The following is an 11,187-nucleotide window of genomic DNA, read 5'->3' as shown; positions in this document are numbered from 1 at the left end:
ATTTTTTCTTTTTGTTGGAAGCAACTAAGCAGGAAAGGCGTGCCGTGTTGGCCACGCCGGCAGGTGGAAGTAGTTGAGACAACACTGCGAAATTTCATTAGGCGCTGTAACCACAGCAGCGCCCGTCGCTGCCTTCGTGCTGTCACATGGAAGCATCGGTGGTGAGAGCAGGTGGCGCCCCGTTGCCTGCTCATCGTTGCACTTTGGTATAGCAGCAACAGGAGGGCCGGCATGCAGGTTGCAGCAGCACGATTGCTGCAGCTGCAGCGAGGCTCACGACCCTTCCTCCATCTAGCCCAGGGTCATAGAGCAGCCTCTTCGCTGTGCCCCACTTCGATTCCTCGACAGTTCGTTCGCGAGCCCGGGCAGTCACGCAGGATCTCAGACCTTGCCTCTCACGAGGCACAAGCAACTGCAACGGGAGCGACAGTGGCAAGCCCAACTACTGTCTTTAAGCATGCGCTCACGCTCCAGCAGCAAGTTCTACAGCTGCAGAAGAGCAGAAGACAGTTCGCGTCCTGCACTTTCGGATTCTTCCATGAAGATGGGCAGAATGCTCTTGGAAGAACCGCCTGCAACGAGGGCAACTGCAACAGCAGAAGCAGACACCTGCTAGGCTCCCCGAACGTGTCTTGTTTAACAAAAAATGGACTCATGCGGGATGCCGCCTGTCAACGCGAACTGCTGCAGAAGCAAGAACTGCAGGAGCTCCTGTCACTGTTGCACAAGACAGCGGAAGGGGTACTGCAGTCGGCAACAGCAGTGCCTGTCTCTCTGATGGACAGTGTGTTGCCACCGCTGCTGCGGCAGCTGCATCGAGTAGCAGCAGCGGTCCATGAGAAGCAGCCAATGTCGGGCACGTTGTTGCAGCGTCTTTTGAAAGACCTGACTCTCCTCAGCAGTCGAAGCAACAAAACTGGACAGAGCGAACTTGACAGATACAGCAGCAACGGAACCGGCGGCCGACAGCCTGAAGAAAATGCAAAGGGAGAAACTGGCAGCGGCACAAGGAAAGACACGGATACTAGGAGCAGCAGCAGCAGTAGCAGTAATAGTGGTAGCAGTGGCGGAGGGGATAGCAATAAGAGCAGCCGGGGACCTGGCCCGCAGGGAGGTGCAGGGAACGGCATGAGGCGAACGCCTTTCGGATTTGAAGCGTTTTATCCGAAAGAGGCGTCGAAGCAACAGGACAGTAGCAGCAGTAGCAACACCAGTGGCGGCAGAAGTGGACGACTGCCGCTGATCCCTCCAGCTGGGGGAGCCCTTCAACATCTGCTGTTGCGCTTGTGTGTTTGGCTGGGCTTCTGGTTATTTGCCTTGTCGCTTTTGTCTAGAGTCGTCGAGCCGCAGCTTTCACTACAGGTTTGTAACTCCACCATCGTCTTCAAGCGAATGCTTTGGCAGGTTGAAGCAGTAGCGGCTTCAGTAGCTGCAGCTGCAGCAGTGCCATTTTTACATTATTCTTGGTGTTTCTGTGCTCAGGAGTTTCTCAGCTCGTATGTTGCCCGTGGCTTGGTTGAGAAAGTCGTTGTAGTTGGGGATAGGGGCCGCTGCACAGCTGTAGTCAGGGCACCCCCGACGCCGGAGCAGCTACATTTGATGCAACAGCAACAGCAGCAATTGATGCTGTACATGCAGCAGCAGCAAATGCAACAGCAGATGCAGCAATACCAGCAGCAGCCGCCTTACGAGGGGCAGCAGCAGTCTCACCACCAGCAACAGTACTCGTTACAGCAGCCGCAGCCGACACTCCAGCAACAGCAGCAGCCCAAGTTGGCGGACGTGTTATCAAGAAAGCAGATTGTCAGGTTCAGGACGGGACTGACTCCGGAGAGTTTTATCGAGAAAATGGAGCATTTTCAAGTAATCTCACGCCTTGATGTTAAATTAAGCCTTAAGACCATTTGATTTTGCTGTAATCTATACCACACTTTTGCGAAATTCCGCATTACGCCTTTATGGCCTCAGCTGATGTGACGTCGTTGCTGCTACTAGGCTTCTCTGGGCATACATCCGAAAGATTTTCTGCCGATCTACGTTGAAGAGGGCTGGAACTTGAGTTTGGGAGATCTTGTTGCATCCGCCTTTTTTTTCTTAATAATGGCCACAATAGCCAGGGACTTCCTTATGGGAGGCGCAGTTAACCGGTGAATATCTGAGTCTTAATCCCTCACCAAGAGATGCCTCCGTCATGACCAATTTATAACTCAAAGCATGCCACGTTTTCGAGTTCGTTCCATGTGCTAGCCCGATATTTGGGGCCTTGAGTTAAAGGGGGAAGGGGCTACGGTGTTGCGTGCAGGGGCGGCAGTGCAAGCGGCCTAAATCGTTTACTGGGCAACAGCAGCTCCAAGAGAGCACGTATCAAGCCGGACACTGTGAGTTGATGCTGATATGAAAGTTAACGGTACCGGGGTTGGCAAAGGTTAAGAACTGCTATTTGTTTGAAAAGAGCTTCATATATTATTATACATAATGTGATCTTCCGCAGGTAAAGGTGCGCTTCGCCGACGTCGCGGGTAAGCATCTCTTAATGTTTCCAGATGCTGGCTTTGTTTTGAGCATGGGGAACGTTGAAAACGAAAATGCAGAAGGTGTTAAGTCGCTTGGATGTTATTGCGATGTCGCGCGTGTTTTTCAGGCTTGCATGAGGCCAAAAGAGAAATTATGGAGTTTGTTTCGTTCCTCAAAAATCCAGCAGCGTTTCAGAAGATGGGAGCGAAATTGCCTAAGGGCGCACTTCTTGTGGGGCCTCCGGGCACCGGTAAAACCCTGCTCGCTAAGGCAAGCGGGTTTTCTTGCCTAACTTACATATTGCGACACAGTTGAAGGCTTTTATCTTAGGACCTCACGTTTTTGTTTTCTACTGCCGTTTGATCTCATGGAACTAATTTGAAATTCGGTGATTGCCCGTCTCATTTTTTCTTCACCTGTCGTGGTGCTGTCTATGCCGGTGTGCAGGCTGTGGCGGGAGAGGCTGGAGTTCCATTTTTTTCGATCAGTGGCTCGGATTTCGTCGAGCTTTTCGTGGGTGTCGGGGCCTCGAGAGTGAGAGAGCTCTTCGATGAAGCGAGGAAGGCGGCGCCGTGTACGCTTATGACACTTTTTTTTGGGCTAGGGCTTGGGGTGAAGTAGCAGCAGGCTACCGTAGAAGTACTTCCGGAGCATTTAGAGCTGAAAAGCTGCGTCAAGGGATCAACTTTTGTTGTTGAGACCTTGCTGTTTACAGCCATCATTTGGATAGACGAGATAGATAGCGTGGGTGCGAGTCGCAGCACTCAGTTTGCGAACAGCGAAAGAGAGCAAACGCTCAATCAACTTCTTGTTGAGATGGATGGATTCTCACCGCATCAGTCGGTGGTAGTCTTAGCTGGTAATGAGGGACACTGCCTGTATCACGTGCAAGTCGCAGTATATCGGTTTGTCTTGTTATCATACGCAAGACGGTATGGCTCAAGGGTGTGCACGAGGGTGTGCCTTTTGTGCATGATAACAAGATAATCCGACACAGTGCGACCCGTGCAGCGCACACGCATAAATCAAGGAGTATATTCACGTATGCATGTACACGTTGCGGTGGAAACTGCATGTCAAGTGTTCTCATCGCACATGACGCAACCTCTCGGGGGCCTGTATGCTTAGATACGAATATGCATTTGAGTGGTCCCATTTGCATGTACAAGCGCACGCTCCAGTACACACGAAAATTTGGTCATGTCGCAACCCCGTCGCGTGTTTGTCCACGTAGCATGTTGGAGCTGTGCAGCAAAATTTTATGTTTATATTAGTGCATTGTGGGCATGTTAGTCTCATGGGAAGTTCTAGTTTTCGTGTCGATGCGCTGGACCAGCATGTTTATCTGCTTCGCAGGAACCAATAGGGAAGATCTCCTGGATGCCGCACTGAAGCGAGCGGGGAGGTTTGACCGTCGGGTGGTTATAAGCAGACCAGACGTCAAGGAGAGAGCGGAAATATTCAAGGTACCTGGGGGACTCCTTCACTTCTTTAGAGGTTGTTGCAGCTTCTTGTGCTGTTGTAAATCCCGTATTCTCGACCCGCTGTCCACTCTCCTCTTAACAATCGGGACTGTCGAGCAGTCGTACAACTCTTATTTAGGAGGATAAATTTTGAAGGCGTCACTTGCTCCTGTTTTGCTCCATTCAGGTCCATTTGCAGCCGTTAAAGCTGTCTCCTCGAGTCGATGCAACAGCTCTTGCTGAACGGATGGCTGCTCTTACTCCAGGCATGGTGGGCTGCCTGATTACAATCTGCCACGCTTCGCGTTCGTGTTTGCCCTTCGTGGTCGTATCCATCCCCGTTGCAGTATCAGCATATTTACGTAGCTTGCGTCGAAGGCACTTATATTTGCGGCCACTTTACCCTTGCTGTCCCTTTTCCGTTTATTATCGCGTTTCGCTTTTTTTCCATCGGTTCCCGCTGTCCAGGGTGGCTTTTGTGCTCATTCTGTGTCTCGCGTTTTCTCTTCTTTTTTGTGTCATTCTGGATGGCTCTTTGGATTTCGTAATGCACTTTTCGTCTTCGTGCACACCAGAGGTTGTGCATCGTCTCGGCACTTCGTTCGTTCTTTCGTTGAGTGTTACGTGTCCGTGCTTACGCTATTTCGTTCATAGCGTGGCTCTATCCTGTTCTTGATTTTGCTTTTGGATTGAAGCTCTTTCCTACGATTTTCTGTTATTCTCTGTCTCTGAAGGTCGGCGCTGACATTGCCAACATCTGCAATGAAGCGGCAATTTACGCTGCGAGGAGGCGAACCAAGCGAGGGATTGAGCAGCGGGTGAAGACTTTAGAGCCCCCTTTTTTTCAGTTTAGAGTAACTTATGGAAATAAATTGCTCCGTATGGAGATGTAAAAGAACAACGAACAGTGGCTGTGGAGACTAAGCTGGGGGTGGAGATTCGGCTTCATATCGAGGGCTTGTTTGCAGGACTTTGAGATGGCTGTCGAGCGAATTATTGCTGGTCTCCCCTCCAACACGAAGAACCTAATGTCTGAAAAGCAGAGGCGGACCATCGCTCTACACGAAGCTGGGCATGCGGTCGCGGGATGGTTTCTCAAGCATGCAGGTCGGGCTTCGTCACTTCGCTGATAAGTTTTATTCAATGACTACAATAAACTAAGCATCATTAGGTGCAGATTTACCTTTCGCGGTCGGTGTTTTCAAAATCCTTACTTGGGGTGCAACTATGTCTCTCCCTGCTGATATTGCCTTGTTAGCGCATTAAATAAATTATTTTTTCGTGAACATTGTTTGCTATCCGCGAGCTTCTCCGCGGCATCTTTTTTCGAATTCGTAGGTGCGTTTTTGTTCTGTGCTGTGTATGGGGGCATGCATGCACTGAAAAATGCACCCGCCTGCATTATGCATCACAGTAAACGCACTTTATTTTTGTCTGAGTAGACGTGGTGCTGAAGCTGACCATCATTCCCAGGGACAGCGGGGCAATGGGATTCAGTCAACAGATGCCACCTCCAGTGGAGCTTTACGAGAAAGACGCTCTTTTAGACAGGATTGCCGTTTGTCTGGCGGGAAGAGCGGCAGAGGAGCTCTTCATGGGCTGTATATCCAGTGGTACGGGAGGATTCACGATACACTAGCTTGGCAGCTCTGCTTTAGTTGGTGCTAGAGAGGCTTGGTGTGTCAAACTGTGTGCACAACCGTGATTTTTTGCATTGGAAATTGCATTTATTATCCAATGTGTTTATTACCTCACGTGGATGCTATCTTCATTTTGGTTCGTAGGCGCTGTAGACGACATAGAAAAGGCCACCCATCTGGCCCGCCTTATAATAATGCAGCTTGGGATGAATCCGAAGATTGGCTTAGTTAACTTAAAGAGGACTCGACCCAGCCCACAAGATCCCTACCAGCTTTATTCTGACGCCACAGCTGAAGTAAGCAGCACAGACCCATATATATATACATACATTCCTCTCGAATTGCATACAGTGACATCAAAGAGGTATGGACATTGAAACACAAAGTTGCCACACTTTACATATTCGCATTCTCCCGCCTCGTGCGTTCCTGCATCTTCACGGAAGCAAGCAGATGTAGGTATTCCGCTCTCGCGATTGCCCACTAGTATGTAATTGTGTATCCATTTTATGGGTATATTATTGCGTGCAGGGATTTGTGAGAGGTTGTTTAAGTCTTGGAATATATTTGTTTTCATATACCCCACTTTATCCCATTGGATCGCTTTCATTGCTTTTGAGCAGCTCTGAATTGAAGAAAACGAATTTGCTTGCAGTGCAGCGACACTATTCATGGTGTCGGTGTGTGCGTACAGCTTGTGGATGAAGAAGTTCGAAATTTGATTAGCAGCCAATACGAACGAGTAAAGGCACTGCTTACGGAAAGAGAGAAGGCAAGAAACAGATTTTCCCGCATTTAGGCGTAGATAGAGCATGATCGTTCTTGTGCTTTCCTCGCGTGTGGCAGGGTCTCAGTACGTCTGCATGCATACTTCATGTGCATCTATGCCAGATTTTGCCTGCGTGAATCTGCATCAGGAGATGCATGCCTTGAGTGATTTACTTCTAGAGAAGGAGACGTTAACGTTTGCGGATCTTCAAGACTGCTTAGGCAGGAGACCCTATCCTCCTGATGCTCAGCTGGCTGCCTATATAGATGCTTTGCCAACAAAGGATAGTTCTTCTGAAGAGCAGAGGCCAGCTGCGGAGAAGACTCCAGGGAGCTCTGAGTCTGATGTCGGACCACACGACGGGACTGTGGATGCGTCTGATCGAAATCCTGGCACCAACATACCCAGCACAAGGGGCGGGCACAGCCAGCAGCAACGTCAGCACCACCAAGGGCACAGTAGTAACCGTGACACAGATGCGCCAAAAGGAGGGGGTAAGGAAGAGGCACAAAAAACAAAAGGCAAGAAAAACAAAGGTGCGCACAGTGATCGGGATGATGATGATGATGACGATGATGATGATAATAATGGTGGTGGTGGCGACGATGACAGAAATGGAAATGACACTAAAAGAGGACCAACGAGAAGAAAGTTGTTTGGGGGAGACGATGATTCATGCCTGCCAGAACTTTTGAGGAAAAACCTCAAACCAAATACGCCAACACCGTCAGCCGCGGCCAGAAAGACGGAGTTAGGGCACACACAATGACGCACGTATTATTTACTGCAGCATTGTCAGCACGTCATGCAGCAGCAAAAGCGGAAGAAGCAGTTGCAAGAGGGATTGCACCCACAAACGTTTGAGTGCGCCAAGAGTAGCCGGGGATTTTGGCGCTCGTTTTAGGTGCGGAGTGTTGCCTCGGCGTGGCGTGCGTACGTTCCAGAGAATTGATACACATAATTCTCCACGCATCACCTGCGCATATGCTTCTCGCTAGCCGTCAGATTACACTAGCTCATCAGCCTGCTACAGAAGGTGGGCCCGTTGCAGCAGCCAGTTGGGTGTTGTGGGGGGGACTGGAACTGACGTGAGTGGGAAGCACGCTGATTGAGGGTGTAGTGGAGTCGCTTACAATACATATGTTCTGACTGCGTCTGGTCTTTGCTTCGTAGAGACCATGGTGCATTTCGATTAAGGTTTTGTTGGAGTTGATTGACTGTCATTGGGCAACGAGCACGTTATAGGAATAGCAAGAGGACAGGCACACTTACGGAGATAGGCTATGACGTCCGGAAAGTAAATTCAGTCTGCGTGTGAACTAGAACAGAGGTTCAGTTGTGTACACCAGCGGCGAAGCCCATGCCGGTAGTTTAACATGTGACGGCCAGGTGTCGTTGGTATCCTAGTCTGGCCGTAGATTCCTGGTATGGCTGTATTGCCTACGGTGTGAGAAGCGCACGGCGTCCAGACACTCAGTATCCTGTATTCCCTACGGTGTGAGAAGCGCACGACGTCCAGACACTGATTATCCTGGGGGTATGAGGGTCGACAAGAAAAGTATATTAAATTGACGTAAAATCTGTAATTTACATTGTACTTCATGCCGAAAGTGTGTAGTGGGCCCGGTTCAGCGGTAGTGGGCCTCCTTAGGGCCCCCGCCCCACAAGGACCTGATATCTTTGCAAGACCAAGGACTCATCAAACCTGCAACGTACCCAAATTTAAAATTTGAGCTCCTTGCTAAATTTTGCCCTTGCCTGCTTCAAGTAACACAGCGTCGGGCTATTCGACGTCTCGAACTGAGGAAGAGGGGACAGGACGCTGCGTTCCATTTACCAACTTCTCCGTTGCATCAGTTTCTGTTAAACTATTACCCAGTTGTTGTGTCCACTTTCTGGAAGTGCATTCCATGGCACTTTCTCGGAGCCTTCGATCTCGGGCTGCCTCAAAAGCTGAAGGGGTCCGGGGGCGGAAGAAACGTAGGAAATCATCACATGAGGGGAGAAAAACAGTTAGTTTCGAAGAGCCCGCAGATAGATGCTGTGTTTTGTCTGCGAAAGAACAAGCCGTGCAGTTAGCGCAGACCGCATCGGAGCCCGAGAATGCGGCCTTTACTCCAAGCCAGGAGGAAGCGCAGCAGCAAGAGCAGCACTGCACGTCCCCAGTAGCAGCGGAGGAGACATTGTCAGGAGCATCAGAAGCAGCAGACGTCACATTCAGGTCTCTCGGCGTCTGTTCTTCACTCTGCTCAGTTTTACACCATCTTTCCGTCTTGGAGCCAACGCCTGTTCAGCGTTGCTCGCTGCCTTTGGGCCTCTCCGGACGCGACTTCTGCGCCATAGCACCCACAGGAACAGGGAAGACACTTTGTTATCTGCTGCCTGTATTACAGCGGATACAACGCGGAATGGGGCACACATTTATGTCGGTCGTCCTGTTACCGGCGCGTGAGCTAGTATCTCAAGTAGGTGAGCAGTTTGGGATTTACGGTCAGCATCTTGGTCTGAGATGGGTTGAAGTCACCGGGGGTAAAGACATGATAGTTGAGGCGGAAGCGCTTCAGCAACGGGCGCCGCATGTTGTCCTTGCCACCCCAGGACGACTCGCGGATTTGCTGCAGCGCGAAAGAGGTCTTGCAGCAGCCGAGGAGGCAACAGCAGGTGGAGCCTCTGAGGCTGACAGTGATGAAGAGAGCAGCTTGCACATTATTAATGCAACAAGCATCAACAAAGATATGGGACCAGCATTTCATATGTCTAACGGCCCAGTTCACGAGAGGTTGCAGGCCGTCGACTGTTTGGTACTTGACGAGGCAGACAGACTATTAAGCGAGGAGTTCAGCCCCGATTTGCGCCTCCTACTTTCATCATTACCCACCTCTTCGGCAGGAAGGCAGACACTTCTACTTTCTGCCAGCACCAATGATGCGCTGCTGCAGTTGCAGCAGGAATTCGGCGATTCCCGAATGCCTCTGCTGCTGCCGGAAGCAGCAACCAAAAGCCCACCCTTGCTGCAGCACCGCTATATATTTGTTCCTAGGGATATGCGTGGAGTGTATGTTCTTCATCTGCTACAACAGGAGCCGTTTGTATCTCAGCGAGGCATCATATTTAGTGGGTCAGTGAGGAGGACACAGCAGCTAGCTACTGCGTTGCAGCAACTTGAGGTGGACTGTATTTGTATTCACTCGCTGCTACAACAGAAGCAGCGTAATGCTGCTCTCGCGGCCTTCCGCAGCCAGCACAAGCGAATTCTGGTAGCCACAGATGTGGCAGCTAGAGGGCTGGACCTCCCTAATGTAGACTTCGTGGTCAACCTGCAGCCTCCGAAGGAACCTGAGGTGTATGTACACCGCGTAGGCAGGACAGCCCGGGCGGGAAGGAAGGGAGTCGCCATTACATTTGTTGTGAGCTCAGTTGAAGCAGCTGCCGCCCATCAGAAGCCTGCAATCAGCAGGAGACGCGGGAGCAGCTTTGGTTCTCCTGTCTCGTCGAAGAGATAATCTATTTTTCTTGTGTGCTGCTTATGCTTTTACTTCTGAATCCTCTGTTCAGGATCCAGCCGATGTTCCCGCGGTACATCGTGTGGAGGCGTACATTGGCCGTCGTCTTGAAGAGCAGCCGCTTCCCCCGATGGGTCTGCAATATAGAAAGATTTTGCGATGTTTTGTCCTCTTGCTTTTGAGAAAGTGACTTCATCTCGTTATGAAAGTTTGTTATGTGTTGTGTGCGTAAATGTGCAAATATCTCCGTTTTACGCATAAGGCTGCTAAGGGCTTCTTGCTTTTGAGTGTTGCTTCAGTTAGATAAAGAGTGCGAAGATAGAGCCACGAAAAAATATACTCTTTTTATTAAGTGGCCTGCTGCATGTATCTGCAGAATTCTTTGTGCATGTGTCAAGCGCACCCTGTGCCTTTGCATGTAGAAATACTGAAGCATGAACTTGCACATATTTATGCGTGGCTCATCCTTATGAAGAGTTGAGCAATTTTGACATGACCTGAAATCTCTAGTCTCGTTATTTTGTTCTCAGGCCTCGCGCGTAATGTGCGAGACGTGTTGATTGCGGAGGCGCACGCGGCCGAAAAGCTTCGGACCAGTGGCTTCGACCAGAAGGCCCAAATCTACGAAACTGCACAGAAAGAGTACAGAAGGCTCAGAAGAGAACAAAGAAATAAGGCATGAAGCTAAAATGAAAGAATGCCAAGCAATAAGGAGGATGGTGGCCATTCGAGCTGCCACACTCCCCATATTTGTGTGCGGGTTGTGGCCTTGCGGCTTTTTTTCGAATACATCTCTGTCTTCAGAGTGTTTGACAACCTTTCTACTGATTGTGTCGTATCGCCAGCGGAGCTGTCGGCTTTACTGTTCGTACTCGTAGCCGCTTTTGCCCAGCGGTTCCCTGATGCTCTCTGAAGAGTTCTAGTGAGAACCAGCTGCTACGTCTGTAAATAGGTTCCTGAGCTACGACCTAACTGTATGCAGGCCCTCGTTCCTGCTGAGCGGCACAGCGGACGTTGCGACCAAGCTAGTGTGATGTGTCAGCTCACAGGTTTGCTACTTTCTCCTCCAGGCATCAGAGGATTCGGGTACTTCCTCACTACGAGAGGAGTGCACTTCATGCATATCAAATATGCTCTCTTTCAAGCCGACAGTCATACACTTCTGCGTGAAGAAAAAGGCAACTCTAATCTGCGTGTTGGTCTTGAGTATAGTTTTCACAACACATTGTTTCGTCCGCGAAGCCACCATAACGGTAGCGGATGCGGATTGCGTGCCATGCGGCAAGGCGCACCGCGAA

At 50.2% G+C, this 11,187-nt stretch overlaps 2 protein-coding genes across 2 annotated transcripts; both read left to right on the top strand.

The window, feature by feature from the left end:
• Nucleotides 1–231: 231 nt before the first annotated feature.
• ENH_00039400 (AFG3 ATPase family protein, putative) lies at nt 232–7,155 on the top strand (the record flags this gene model as incomplete). Its single annotated transcript, XM_013580575.1, has 16 exons — nt 232–1,362; nt 1,483–1,863; nt 1,996–2,147; nt 2,303–2,378; nt 2,492–2,519; nt 2,642–2,784; nt 2,962–3,088; nt 3,230–3,373; nt 3,871–3,980; nt 4,165–4,248; nt 4,712–4,795; nt 4,946–5,084; nt 5,420–5,590; nt 5,762–5,913; nt 6,312–6,389; nt 6,535–7,155. 16 exons carry the CDS (start codon nt 232–234, stop codon nt 7,153–7,155), a joined length of 3,621 nt encoding a protein of 1,206 aa, XP_013436029.1.
• Nucleotides 7,156–8,296: 1,141 nt separating this feature from the next.
• Nucleotides 8,297–10,571, top strand: ENH_00039390 (ATP-dependent RNA helicase, putative; the record flags this gene model as incomplete). The annotated part of the gene is made up of 3 exons (XM_013580574.1): nt 8,297–9,793; nt 9,942–10,023; nt 10,420–10,571. The coding sequence occupies 3 exons, from the start codon at nt 8,297–8,299 to the stop codon at nt 10,569–10,571; spliced, it is 1,731 nt and encodes a 576-aa protein (XP_013436028.1).
• Between the last annotated feature and the right edge of the window lie 616 nt (nt 10,572–11,187).

Source organism: Eimeria necatrix, genomic scaffold (genome assembly GCF_000499385.1).
Source record: "Eimeria necatrix Houghton genomic scaffold, Enh_scaff28, whole genome shotgun sequence".
In the NCBI taxonomy this organism is placed as follows: Eukaryota; Apicomplexa; class Conoidasida; order Eucoccidiorida; family Eimeriidae; genus Eimeria; species Eimeria necatrix.
Note: the sequence above shows the minus strand (reverse complement) of the source record. Positions and strands in the feature narration are given on the sequence as shown.